The sequence below is a fragment of the Dunckerocampus dactyliophorus genome, chromosome 5, assembly GCF_027744805.1.
Source record: "Dunckerocampus dactyliophorus isolate RoL2022-P2 chromosome 5, RoL_Ddac_1.1, whole genome shotgun sequence".
In the NCBI taxonomy this organism is placed as follows: domain Eukaryota; kingdom Metazoa; phylum Chordata; class Actinopteri; order Syngnathiformes; family Syngnathidae; genus Dunckerocampus; species Dunckerocampus dactyliophorus.
In genome coordinates, this window is record NC_072823.1 from 29,651,238 (window position 1) to 29,666,188 (window position 14,951).

The following is a 14,951-nucleotide window of genomic DNA, read 5'->3' on the forward strand; positions in this document are numbered from 1 at the left end:
AAAAGGAGCAACTCTCCCAAATGCAAACGTGTGAGTCTAAATAAAATATAAATAAATAAATAAAATCTACCCAGTAAACTACGATTCTAAATATTAATGATTCACAGTTCACAGTTTTAAGGTATACAGGTATTAAAATTACAGTAATTCAGTAAATTCACAATTCAATTCAATATGCATAACCTGAGTATGTCAGCCAAAATAGCTATGTAGATACTTTACACCTACCAATCATTGATCGACGTGCTGAACCAGCGTTACTTTATTTCCATCCCGTATGAAGAATGCAAAAAGAGAAGGTGCTCAAGGAACTACACGGTACCAGACCCCCCCCCATGTGCTTGAAACATAAGAACATCATTAAGGTTCACGCCATTTGAATAAGATCCTCAACAAGCATCCAGGTCCAAGATAAAGAAGACGCCCTGAGGCAGGTTGATGTGGTCGGACAATTTCTTCACACGGAAGACACAGAAATGTCACATTTCTATGTCTCGTCCCCATCAGGATGGGAGATGATGACTTCGTGGTTGGCTTTGAGGCAAACCAACGTGCACGCACATACACTCCTGGTCAAAAGTTTTGGGACCAGTTGAAGAGTTTGGGGGGGTTTGCATTTTGCACTGTTGGACATTGAGGTGGTTCTGGGTCCGGGTAGAAGAAGTGGGAGTGAGATAGGAGAAGGTTGAGTTAGCAACTTACGGTAAGTATTGAAGGGTTTTATATCTCATTTGTGTTCTTATTATATGCATATTAATCTGCTAAGCCGCTCACATCCATTTTATACAGGTAGTCACACAAAACACATAGTGTTCTCATGGCCTGCGCTCATCTCATCCACACATACCTCACAACTGATAAGCAGCTCAAGGAGCGAGTACTCAAACTACAGCAACATCCTGCTTACAGCAGCTGGTTGACCTTCACAACAAACAAAGGCCCACTTCTCACATCGGCGGGTGCCACCCCACTTTGCTGATTGGTCCTCAGGGACTACAACACCACACCTCCAGAGACATCTAATTGGTCCTCGGGGACTACAACACCACACCTTCAGCGGCATCTGATTGGCTCTCCAACATCTACAGTGACGGGCGCTGTCTTCTCCCATTGGCTGAGGATCAACATCCATTTGCATCTACAAATGTATAAAGGCCGGGCAGGGATAGTTAGCTGTGCTCTTCCTGTCTGACCCTGTATTAAGACCAACCTCTGTGTAGGCCTATAGGGAAAGACGCTAGGCCCGGAGCTCCGATTGTATTAGGTTTGTTTGTCAGGAATAAATATATCTATGGCTTGCTCAGAAAGTCTCATGTAGTATTTCTCCTCCGACTTCGACACCCACAAGGATCAGGGAATCCTTCAACTTGGCGCCCAACGTGGTTGGAGGGGGATAGTGGTGTCTTAGTGATCGAATTCTCACTTCGGTGATCGAATTCTCACTCGACCTGTGACGACAATACTTCGATCTTCCACTTGGCCGGCCATCTAAAAGGTAACGCAGGAAACCTGTTACATACGAATTTCTGCTATTGATGATATCAAATTGAAAGTGGAAGTAAGAATATTGTGGTATATTCACAGGTTTCGTTAATATCAATTATATTTGTTTTAATTGTAGTTCTAATCAGTGTCGCTTGTTGCTTATTTTACCTATTTCTTTCCTATTTTATATTACTTACATTGTATTGAAGATAGTGACGTCACGTGGTCTGGGACCACAGTGGTCAGGGACCACAGTAGTCTGGGACTACTAAACCGGAACGCGTAAGTGGTCGGGGACCACCGTAGTCGGGGACTACGAGTAGTAAAAGGGCAGAACGTCTACCGGGACAGTAACGCTTTTACTACAGGGGCCGGGGTTGGGGTCGCTCCCCAATCATCGCTCCAAATAAGGACTGGGTCCTACTGATTATATCAGGGCAGGTATTGGATATCGCTGAATAATCGGGTTCGGTAAATTCTACACCAAATAGCGGTGATAAATAGAATTTGCATGAATGCTTGGTAGTCCACTAACGGGCAGTGGATGAACACTTCTTAGCGTTTAACTTTTTGGACCTTCTCGAAATTACATAGTGGGTGGGTGACCAGACCTTAAGTCTAATAACCGTCGTGAATAAAGTTGTGTCTGACAGAATATTGGCAACTGTGGTTTGGGAGACGTCGTTCTCCACTGTCAGACACCTAAAAGCAGTGTTTTTTTATCTTGGCCTTGCTTATTTGTGCTTTGTCTTGAATATTGGTGTTCGTATTTGTCTATTTGTATTGTTGTTTGGGTGAAGTTGTAAGAATGTATGGTGAGTTTGACAGGGAGTGTAATGAATGGGATATGTGTGGGGGCGCCCCGGTGATGAGTGGTTCCGAGTTGTTAGACTTGGTGGAAAAAACAGGTAGTGAGTAGTGGAAAGACAAGTGTCGAGTGGTTGTGATGAAAAGGATAAAGACAAGGACAAGAAAGTTATGTAGAAAATTTGGACAGAATGTGGCGGTGAGCATTGTAGAAATATAGTGGAAGTGCAGGGAAAGATAAGGAAAAGGGAAGTTGACATAGTGAAAGAAATGTTGAGATTAGAAGTAGATATTGAACAGGCGAGTGTGCTGAAGAGAGGCAAGCTGAAACAGGAATTAAAAGAGTTGGATGAACTACGGTGAATGATACATTTAATGGGGATGGCCAGATTGGCTTTGGCTGCCCCCTACGTATATGGCTAAAGTTACATCAGGCAAAAAGAAGTCGGCGCCTCCGACCGCGCCGCCGCCGTATGTTCATACACAGAGTGGTATTTATCCCACTCTCTATTTCAAGGCGAATTGGACTTGAACGGAGATGACGTAGCCACTCCGATCCCCACATTGCAACAAGCTAGACAACGTCACCCCGCGGAAACCGCGCCACCGGTTGGTGACCCTTCCACTGTACCTCGCACAGAGGCTGAATGGAACATATCACAAGTCAGACTAGCACAGGCGGATGCGGGGAACAACCCACCGTCACAATCGCGAATAGCAAAACGGATTGACAATTCTAACATTTTGCCAGATACCCAACGTACCAGGCGACGTACAGCGGCCCCCACATCTGTTAAACCCAAATGCGATGATGCAGGAGTCGTATACAAATCCATATCTGAGTCGGAAGATGACGACGGTGTCCTGCAAAAGGCGGCACCCGTTCTTCTTCCTTCCACCCCCTCACCATATGTTGACGGGAGCGGGGGACTCGCCTAAAAACTACCATGCCATTACGTGTTGATAGTGGCGGCAACCATACCGAATATACACCTTTTTCCATCACAGACATAGACGGTCTCAGTAAAAAGAAAAAAAATACCACCCATAAGTGGCGGTGCAGACGCGTGGATTGATGCTGTGTTACAGGCAACTGCAGGTCTCAGTTTGGCTTGGGGGGACATTCGCTGTTTGTTGTCTACTACCATGAAACCCTCACAATTTAGCACTTTGCTACAACGAGCTGGAATGTTAAATACTTCAGTACATGAGCCGTTTGGGCCATTTGCTCGTCCTCTATTTGCTGCCTTGAGGGAGGAGTTTCCACATGAACAGCGGACTTTCCCCACTGTCTTTGCACGGAGTGGCGAGGTAGATCCAACCACATATTATACTAACTGTATGCGTGACTGGACCACTGCCACTGGGTGTAATCATTTGAACAGTTCTCCCATGACAGCGTTGTTTAGAACTGCTATTCGTTCTGGCATGCCTACACCTGTGTCGGACAAGCTCAATGATGTCCCAAATTTGCTGTCCTCACCTGAGGCAAACTTTAAGTCCACATTATTCCATCACATGCGCAGACACCGGGAGGACGAAAGTGCAAAGACCAAAACAAATACTGAATTGGCTGTACAGTTACTGAAATTACAGTTGGCTGAAGCACGTGCAAAAAGCACTGTACAAAAGAAGGAAGCAAAACCTGCTAGTGTGATGTGGCAGGGGCGGGGTGGTACAGCTGGTAGGGGAAGAGGAAGAGGTAACATGTCGCAGGGCTTCAGTGGCTGTTTCGTGTGCGGCGCCATGGATCACTGGGCTCGCAGCTGCCCACAACGCCGCTACATGCAAGGTCCACAGCAGCAGCAAGTGTGGGGCCTGCCACCACAACAGGGCCCACCCCAACAACAGGCGATGGCACCCGCCAGAGGGCGTGGCCATCCATTTGCTCAACGCCCGCCCATGCAGCAGACCCTACCTGCTGGTCAATACTATGTCGACCAGGGTGATGACCTCAACTACCATCAGGCCTAGGGAGGCCCAGGAGGCCCCAAGAGCAGGGAAACAGCAGACCCCATGCTCTTGTTCACAGTGGACAATAAGGCAATCAAAGGACTTGTAGATACGGGGGCGACACATTCTGTCATCAATGTTCCACGGTCACCACACCAGATTACGTCATGCTGCGTACCTCTGGTTGGCTTCTCGGGGAAACGACGTCTGCTGCCATTCACTGTTGACCTACCAACTGATTTTGCTGGGACACGTTTTACACACGCTTACATCCATGCCACGGATGCACCTGTGTGTTTGATCGGAAGAGACATTCTCAGTGCTGCAAACGCCACCATCATGTGTACTGACAAGGGACTCACACCAACGTTACCAAATGGTGTAACGTTGGACTGCAACGGCAGCCCTCGAGGTGGCTAATATCTGCCAGCCGACATCCGCTCCGGACAGTGTGCTGACAGCTTATGAGATGTGGAAGCCTTGGATCCTTTCCCGGGCTGTCTACCTGCCTACTGTAACATCACCACATTGCACATTGTTAAATCGAAAACACTGTTTGGGTGCTAAACTCTTCTTGTATCTTTGCAGGACCTGAGGGGGTGGCGTCTTCCGTCTACTTTGTAGAAGTGTTGGAACAGGCTTGGTTCCATGGAGGTCCAGCGTCAGTACCTCACATCTCTTTGGCTGTGGCACCTGGTCACGAACAGAGGGCCTTAGGTCCCATGGTCAAACGGTTGTTAGCCGCAACTGACTGGACGCCGTCCCCTGATCTCCCACAAGTGCACTTTTCTCCGTCTGAGTCAGCGTATCGCATATTTGGTCAGTTCAAAGACCCATCATTGGTCCAACATCAGCTGATTGACCGACACATGCGCAAAGAGCTCACTGATCATGATTTGTCGGCACCCATGCTTGACAGCATCCCTGAGGGGGTGTGGTCAACGGGTCCCTTTGACGTGGGCTTCTGTTCATCTGTCACTTCTATTACACTTGAGGTGCAAGAGAATCCCATTGTGTTCCGACCTCAATATAGGTGGCCTCCTGAGGCAGACGAGGGAATGGCACAGGCCTTGGCGGGTCTGTGGGACGCAGGGGTGTTGGAACACTTGGACCCGGCGTGACCCACAACCCTCCGCCCTGTTTTGAAAGCCGACGGCGAAAGCTACCGTATGGCGCACGACTTACGTGCTGTTAACGATGTCACTCTGACGCCGGTGCTTCCGGTACCTGACCCTCACAGGATCCTGTCCTCCCTGTCTCCCTCATTCCAGTGGTTCTCGGTGATTGACCTGGCAAATGCATTTTTCTGTCTCCCGCTCCATCCAGACTCACGAAAGTATTTTGCTTTTACATATCATGGCCAGCGTTATCAGTACGTGGATGACGTTCTACTTGCCTGTGATTCAGCTGATGTCTACCTATTGGCTACTCAAACCCTGTTGACGGAGTTGCATAAACTCGGGTTCAAGGTGTCACGCAAGAAACTGCAGTGTTGTCGTCGTATTGTCACTTTCTTGGGTCGCGTTCTCTCCGCGTCCGGTTATGCCATGTCTATAGCCCATAGGACGGCTGCTGTCGCCCTCTGGTGACCTCCATGCAGCTTCCGCAGTTGTCCAGTTTGACCCTGTGGCTAACACCTTCCACACTGTGTATACTGATACTGTGTTTTCTACTCCTTCTGCTCAGGCTGCTGACCTGGCTGCTAAAACCGCGGCGGGTTATAACACTTCTTCCGCCGCTTCTATGTGTGTTGTGCAGACGCCTCCTGTCCATTTGACGGACTGCTTCCGGCGCAGCCCGTGAGGGGGGGGGGGGGTAGTGGCAATGTCGATGCTGGCCCAAGTTCTGGGAGGGCCGCCCCCGCCTCCTCCAACTGAAGCCGATAAACATCTGGTTGATGACAACACACACACCTATGCTGATACTGATGACCATATACAACATAAATACAAACGTGCTCGCTTACTTAGACAATATACATATGCGTGCTTTGCTTTGCTCAGATTGTAATGTGTATTTTGGTTCCCTTGCTGATTGTTTTGTTCCTCACAGCTTACCACTGGATCCCTAGTGGGGATAACCCATTGGATGTATCCTTTGTGCTGTCCGCAGGAATATCGGGACAGTTCAACAACTGGCTGCTGTTGGCCGAGCAGGCGGGAGGAACCAAGACCGGAGATTGTTTGGCATGCATGGGTGCCAGACCATTGTTGCGTGTTGTCCCCACTGCGATCACTGAGCAGTGTGTCATCCAGTTGATGAACACTTCCACCGCCTCCTCGACCAGCACCGGTTCAGCAGGTTCCCCAAAGTGTACCCAATTTGACCTCGTTCATCCAGTCATCTCTGAAATGTGCGGCAGGCCTATTTTCAATAGCTTGGTGGTATCCAATAATTTTACTTGCTTTAATGTCTCCACAGGAAACCTGTTTGTGCAGCCTGGCGTCAATGCATCTTGGTGTCTAAATACCACTCAGGTGGGCGGCTACTTTAAGCCGGTTATTCGTGCGGATGTCTGGTGGTGGTGTGGCGGTTCCGGTGTCACAGATAGGTTGCCCACTAACAACATGACTGGCCTTTGTGCCCTGGTTTCATTTATACTGCCTATGGCTATTTTGCCTTTGGACATTGATCATTTGATTCATAGTGCAACCTCTGTGGGATCGCACCTCATGACCACCTCGTCCCACTGTTCCAAACGTGATACATCTTCTCCTTGGTTGGAGGCTCCTAATCCGACATACATTGACGCCATTGGAGTGCCTCGTGGTGTTCCTGACGAATATAAATTGACTAATCAAGTCACTGCTGGATTCGAATCTATCTTGCCGTGGGTTACAGTTAATAAAAATGTTGATCGCATTAATTACATTCATTACAACTTGCAGCGTTTATCCAATCAGACCGAGGAAGCCTTCAGAGCGGTGAGCGACCAATTACGAGCCACATCTCTCATGGCCTTCCAGAATCATATTGCCCTAGACATGTTATTGGCTGAAAAACATGGAGTTTGTGCAATGATTGGCACTGAATGTTGTGCACTTATTCCTAATAATACTGCACCCGGTGGCCGACTGACCCATGCCATCAATGGTCTCAAAGCACTTAACGTGCGAATGAAATCGCATGTGGGAGTGGACACCAGCCCTTGGGACCGGTTGACGAGCTTCTTTGGTAAATGGCAAAAAATTGGCTTCTGGAATTATTATTGCGGTTATGGTTTTCTTCATTTTCTTTGCCTTGTTTGTGGGTTGTTGTATACCTTGTTTTAAGTGCCTTTTCCAGCGTTCCACAATAGGTTTTTTTGGCGATGGTCGAGGTCAGTACCAACTGATCCGGCTTCCGCCACTTCCTGAGGGGGACACGCGAGCTGTGCTTCCTGATCCTGAAAAATAAAGTACTATCTCCTACTGTGTGTTTCTTTGGCCTCTTTCGAGGCCATGAGGGGGAATGAAGGGTTTTATATCTCATTTGTGTTCTTATTATATGCATATTAATCTGCTAAGCCGCTCACATCCATTTTATACAGGTAGTCACACAAAACACATAGTGTTCTCATGGCCTGCGCTCATTACCTCATCTACACATACCTCACAACTGATAAGCAGCTCAAGGAGAGTACTCAAACTACAGCAACATCCTGCTTACAGCAGCTGGTTGACCTTCACAACAAACAAAGGCCCACTTCTCACATCGGCGGGTGCCACCCCACTTTGCTGATTGGTCCTCAGGGACTACAACACCACACCTCCAGAGACATCTAATTGGTCCTCGGGGACTACAACACCACACCTTCAGCGGCATCTGATTGGCTCTCCAACATCTACAGTGACGGGCGCTGTCTTCTCCCATTGGCTGAGGATCAACATCCATTTGCATCTACAAATGTATAAAGGCCGGGCAGGGATAGTTAGCTGTGCTCTTCCTGTCTGACCCTGTATTAAGACCAACCTCTGTGTAGGCCTATAGGGAAAGACGCTAGGCCCGGAGCTCCGATTGTATTAGGTTTGTTTGTCAGGAATAAATATATCTATGGCTTGCTCAGAAAGTCTCATGTAGTATTTCTCCTCCGACTTCGACACCCACAAGGATCAGGGAATCCTTCAGTATACATTTTATAGACACTACAGGTCCTAAGCAGAGTGTTTTTGCTATGAATAAATCTAATGTAGCCATAATGTTAAACAACCTGTATCTTAGCAGTTAGGTCTAAACATTGTACATACTGTATATATGTATATACATATATATGACCCCTAATTTGTCTAATTTATTCTAATATGCCATTTTTCAAAAGGACTGTCTTTGGGAAAGCCTTAATTTTCCTTCCTGCTTGCAGAATCTATGGAAGATTGAAGTGTTTGTTTAGATTAAGGAATTACTACGAGATTAAGAATTACTATTGCAACAACACATCATCAGTAGGGTAAAGCTAGCCTGTCTCGCGACGGTCTAAATCCAGCTCACGTTCCCTTTTGGTGGGTGAACAATCCAACGCTTGGTGAATTCTGCTTCGGAGGCGCGGTCGTCTTCACTGATGACGAAGGGCCCAACAGTGATAGCGGCAGAGGCGGCGCCTGTTATCTAGTCGTCCACGCCTCCTGGGTACACAGTATTTTCATAGAGTTAAGGGAGGAATATGACCTGAATCAGGTTTTGGGTTACAATCTGACATGAAGGGCACTGAAGGTGCTCTGATGGAAAATTCAGTATTTGTGGCACATTGCAGATCAGGAATATCTAAAACAATAAAAACGTGAAATAAATGTAGCTGCACTTGAAATCATTCAGGTCCATTGTAATTATGTATTTTCCAAATGCACAAACGTTCAATAGATAGTGATAAAATGAAATGGGTTTTGAAATAGGTTTTGTTTGGTTGGTTTTCTGCAACTACTGCAAGTTTAAATAAAATTTACAAACAGGGCTGAATCATTGTCATATGCTTTTTTGTCATTTTTACACAGTATTCAAATACTCAATGTTCACCATGTATAAAATTATGAATTAGATTATGAATTAACTTTCTTAAGAGAGCTTATTCTTGAACAGGGTAGCACAAACCTGGTTCCAGGGTAATAACTTCTTCTTAATCACCCCAGCTGCTTGCCTGCACATGATTTTTCATGGAAAGTCTCCATCCATCCATCCATCCATCCATCCATCCATCCATCCATCCATCCATCCATCCATCCATCCATCCATCCATCCATCCATCCATCCATCCATCCATTTTCTATACCACTTCTCCTCATTAGGGTCGCGGGGGCTGACTATCCCAGCTGACTTCGGGCAACAGGCAACACCCTGGACTGGTCGCCAGCCAATCGCAGGTGTCACGATTTACAAATGTCTTAAGCAGTTTTTAGTTTGTAACATCGTTTTAATTTCCCCTTCCAGATGTAGATGGAACAGCTTTTGCACATCCCCTTCCTGTCAACATGTCAACCCAAAATGGCAGCGCTGAGGACAAAACACCTTAAATAAAAGGTAAAACACAATAGCAAACAACATAGAACATATTTAACAATGTCAGGGACCCTTTAAATAAAATGTAGAAAAAGGGTTGAATCAGTTGAATATATTTTTTGTCATGAACAAAAGTAGTTGTTTTTACACAGAAAATGCAACAGGATACAGCAGAGCTCACCAACCCGTCGATCGCAACCAGTTATAAAAAAATATTATATCAGTGCCCTTCCCTCCTAGAGAGTGACCAACAGGCACACATTTTGACCACTGAACACACCCGTACCTGTAAGCTCCCAGAGCTCCATGAGCCCAGTCCCCAAAACCCGGTACCAGCGCATGCACACCTGCTCGCCTCACCCCGCCGACCACAATAACTTGACATGTGCATGCGTGTTTGTCGCCGCTAATATAGAGTCAGTGTCAGTGTCAGTGCAAGTCAGTGTTGTGAGGAGTAACAAGCAAGCAAACAAAGATTCTTCTGAAAGGGCTACCAGCATATTCACAGGCGTACTAGCGATGGTGCAGTGACTTTCCAAGGTGATTTGCATGCAGAGGAACAGTGTTTCTTGATGCCTAACACCATCTGATGTCAATTTCAGTGTGGTTGCGAATTGTCATTTTGTGACAAAAAACATGGTGCATCCAAAACATAGACTTTGATCAAACTTACACCTCTTATACGTAAACAATTACGGGAGAAATTGCGTGTGAATGCATGAGCTGGATGCTCGATGGTGTGAATCGGTTGAAAAATGAAGGGAAAAAAACCCTGCAAAATAAGAATGCCGGAATGTTACGACATCATAAAATGAAGACAAATTATATGTGATGTATGAGCGGAACCATCATCATCATATTGTTGTTCATATGTATATATATATATATATATATATATATATATATATATATATATATATATATATATATATATATATATATATATATATATATATACTGTATACTGTATAGTTGGACAAAGCGGCCAAAGCGGCATAGAAGCGGCTGAATGAAGGGACGAAGGGGGGAAAAAAACAAATGAGTCGGAAAGTTGGGAGTGTCAAAGCAGAAGAGGCGAAGCCGTGCTAAACCTGCTAACACGTAAAAAAGCATGATAGCGCTAAGATAATTCTGGAAAAAAGGAATGCAGGGAATAGTGGAAATTGTTGTAATATGGATAACAGTACATATTGTCGTCAGTTAGTTAGAACATTATTTAAATATCATTAAAATAATTCACTGCACTTTATTTTGATAAGCATGCACCGGAATTGCTCATCTGCCTTTTTGGCACTTGACTTTCACTCTGTTTCTTATTATCAGGAGAATTACATGAGCCCGTAAAATGTGTAGTCAATTGACGACAGCTTGTCACATGCTAAGCCTATCTCTGCCAGCATGTTTCAATCTCATTCCACTTTCAGGCATTTTTGTTAACATGCCCGGCTGGCGGCATCTACTGTAGCTAGCTCGGAGCTACAAGTGGCTATTACATCAGTAACAAATAATGGGATACATCAATAATCGATTATCATCACAAGTTACTTTTTTTAAAGTGTCAGTTAACAATTTTTAAAGTGTCAGTTAACAATCTTCCTCTCTTGTTATCATTGTCACTTGTCTTCTAAACACTAGTTGTGTGTCAAAGTTGTGCACTAGTTGTGTGTCAAAATTGTGTACAGCTTTAGACAGTGATGCTATCACAGGGGTCTCCAACAGGTAGCATGTATGCTACCAGCTGATGAGTAGTTCACCAAAGAATATTTGCTCCACCTCTTAGTATTTTTATGTGTTCTATTCAAACATGAAACCTGTATTTAATGACAAATGACACTGAGTGGAAGTGTGCAATTGAAATGTTGGCAGCGCTCTCAGTAACTTTGCCATTAAATTAACAGTTTGCAATGTTCTTAGTTCATGTTCGTATAGTTGTTAAGAAAAGTGAAAAAATAACTAAGTCATACAAAAATTATTTGTCATTAAAAAAAATTGCAGATGCAGCAGCAGCAGCAGCAGCAGGGAGGATGCTCCCATGCAGCCCACCACCACAGCTTCACAAAATCCTAGGGGAAACCCTGAAGTATATTAAATAAGTTAATAACTACATAAATAAATAACAACAAAATTATTTGTCAAAATAAAAAAAATGATGAAGCAGCATGACACAGCAGCAGCAGTCCCATGCAGCCGACCACCACAGCTTCAGAAAACCCTGGATAGATATCAATTATAAAAGATAGGGCTATAAAAATTAAATGGGTTGAGCTGTTAAAATATATTTTGTTTTGTTGGTTTACCGCAATCTACTGCAAATTTAAAGGGTCCCTGATGTTCGTCCACGTTTGCAGATCACTTCATAACCTTCTAGCTCAAAGTCCATGAGCATTATCCAACATTCCGAGATTGCGATTGCGGTTTTAAATTAGCGAACTTCACGATGATGACTGCCATGCAGTGGGATGCAAGTGTTGATGGTTTGGATGTCTACGTCCACCACCTTTGATTGTAGAAAAGTAACAATTTGTTGCACCGTGGAAGCGACATCCATTTCATCTGGCTCATCCTTATTCCCAGCTTCCCCGGCACAAAGCAGTACTTATTATTTAGTGCCGTTTACTGTAAATCAGACACTCCTGATTAACACTAAATCAGGGGTTTTCAAAGTGTGAGGTGGGTCTCCCCTGAAGTGTTCTGGCACTGCGCAGAGCCTGGGGGCATTGAAAAGATTGAGTGGGCAGAATACCGTTGCATTAAAACTGTAATTACACGGAAACACCACAAGATGGCGACAAAGCCCAGCATATACCACAGTATATATCATCGGCAACTATTCATGATATTGACTGAATGATATTATATTATCTTTCTTAATGTTGCATTTGAAAATGACTTGGTGATGACAACGTTTTTAGCAAATTAAGCATGGATGTATGTTTTCAATATGAACCTGGGCCAAAAAGTTACATTTGGCCCAGTGGAAGGTGCCAGACACTCCATTCAAAGTGTGTTTAGTGTAGTTGGATGTATTAAGTGGTTTTGTGAAGCTCTGGTTTGTTACTGGGCAAAGGAAGAAAATGCACTCTATTTGGTCTGAACGTGCAAAAACTGTGAGATTTGTAACTGTATTTATTTTTTTTTAATGAAATAACGTCCCATAACATTTATATTCCTGTGCATACAATTTTGTGTAGTTATTTACAAATTATTAACTTATAATATAATTATATTATAAGTTGTGTTTTTTTCATTATTGGCCTGAACATTTCCCGTGGCCCTGCCTGACAACATATGTGCTCTTTAACACATTCGAAAGTACTGTAAGAATGCCACTTTTATTCAGTTGGCTTCTTTAGTTTATAATGTAAGAGTCTCTCCATCGACAAATGTAAGCATACGATAGTATTGAATAGAATGATCATTTGCATAATATAGCGAATTGTATCGAAATGTCGTGTTTATAAAATATATTGTTTTTAATCTAATTGTCTATCACAAAGAGAGTTACATCCGTAGCGTTCAACATGTAACTTTTAAATATTCCTGAAATATACTCTTTAAGGGAGCTTGGCTTGTTTTGGAGGCATCAAGCCTTACAAACCTGGTTCCAGAGCATCTTACTTCTTCCTAATCATCTAAGTGCCACTGCCTCTGGCTGCCAGTTTTGCCTGATTTCTTAATGAATAATATGTTAGATAGATTAGCTTTTTAGTAGTTACATCTTTTTCATTTCTTCTTGCAGATGCATTCATCCAAGACCAACCCAAGAGAAAGAAACACCATTAAAGGTAGGGCAGCTCCTTGAGGTGCATGGGGCCGAGCGTTCAGAGAGCATTTTTTATCCTTTGATGTCGATTGTTGTGAGGCAGAATTCACAATGCGTTGGTTTGTTCTTCCAATAATAGTCAGGTTTTTGCTGATAAATATGTTCATATAATGGTAGGATTGATGTAAATAGAGATATCATGTTGGAGAAAATCTGCTTTTCTTTGGAACTTCAACTAAAAATGGATAGTCAATAGTCATTAGTCATAAAAATGACACTAAAGGTCACAGATGCAAAACCATGTATTGATTTGCGTGAAATCAGAGGTTTTCAAAGTGAGGTGAAAGATTGGGTGGCATAGAAAAGGTTGCATGGAGTTTTACATTACATTAAAACTGTAGTGACACAAATAGACCAGAAGATGGGGACAAAGCCCAGCAAAATGAGAAAAAGTGCCCAACTCTGTGCAAAAAGGTGTTTAAGGCATGTTTTATGTGGTTTGGTGCAGCTTTGCTGGGCAGATGTGTGCAAAGTGAATGAAAAACTCGGTCTGAAAAGCATTTTAAAGCAATAACAGTTCCATTCAGCTGCTGCCAGCCAACAGAAGGTGCGAGATGCTCTATTCAAAATGTGTTATGTTTAGCTTAGCACCCCTTGCATGGTGAATGTAGTTTGGTGCTGCTAGGATGTATCGTTGGACAGTTAGATTTAGTCACTGCAAGCCAGCAAAATGAAAAAAAAAGGTACTCATTCGGCCTGAGCAGGTGATTAAAGCACTTTTTAGGTGGTTTGGTGCATATGTGGTTCATTGTAGGGCAGTTTTGGCCTATGTTCATAAATGCACTCTATTCGGTCTGAAACGCGTTAGATTTAGTCACTGCAAGCCAGCAGAAGGTGCTATAACCTCAAATCTCACATATGTGGTGTAGTTTCTTACCCCCTGCATGGGGAATGTGGTTTGGTGCTGCTGAGATGTATTGTTGGGCAGTTACAGGCAAAATGAAAAAAGTAATTCATTTGGCCTCAGCAGGTGTTTCAAGCACTTTTTAGGTGTTTTGGTGCATATGTGGTTCATTGTAGGGCAGTTTTTGCCTAGGTTCATAAATGCACTCTATTCAATCTGAAACGCGTTTTTAAGCAATAACTGTTAGATTTAGTCACTGCAAGCCCGCAGAAGGTGCTATAACCTCAAATCTCACATATGTGGTGTAGTTTCTTACCCCCTGCATGGGGAATGTGGTTTGGTGCTGCTGAGATGTATTGTTGGGCAGTTACAGGCAAAATGAAAAAAGTAATTCATTTGGCCTCAGCAGGTGTTTCAAGCACTTTTTAGGTGGTTTGGTGCATATGCGGTTCATTGTAGGGCAGTTTTGGCCCATGTTCATAAATGCACTCTATTCGGTCTGAAACGCGGTTTTAAGCAATAACTGTTAGATTTAGTCACTGCAAGCCAGCAGAAGGTGCTAGAACATCA

The 14,951-nt window shown here is 44.0% G+C and overlaps 1 protein-coding gene across 1 annotated transcript; it reads left to right on the forward strand.

Moving 5' to 3' along the window:
• Positions 1-881: 881 nt before the first annotated feature.
• LOC129181822 (uncharacterized) lies at positions 882-8,361 on the forward strand. The gene is made up of 2 exons (XM_054777475.1): positions 882-2,970; positions 6,402-8,361. Exon 2 carries the CDS (start codon positions 6,438-6,440, stop codon positions 7,515-7,517), a length of 1,080 nt encoding a protein of 359 aa, XP_054633450.1. The 5' UTR covers positions 882-2,970; positions 6,402-6,437; the 3' UTR covers positions 7,518-8,361.
• The last annotated feature ends 6,590 nt before the right edge of the window (positions 8,362-14,951 follow it).

Coding starts and splice junctions, on each gene's coding strand:
- LOC129181822 (XM_054777475.1), top strand. CDS start 6,438: ATGGGTGCCAGACCATTGTTGCGTGTTGTCCCCACTGCGATCACTGAG.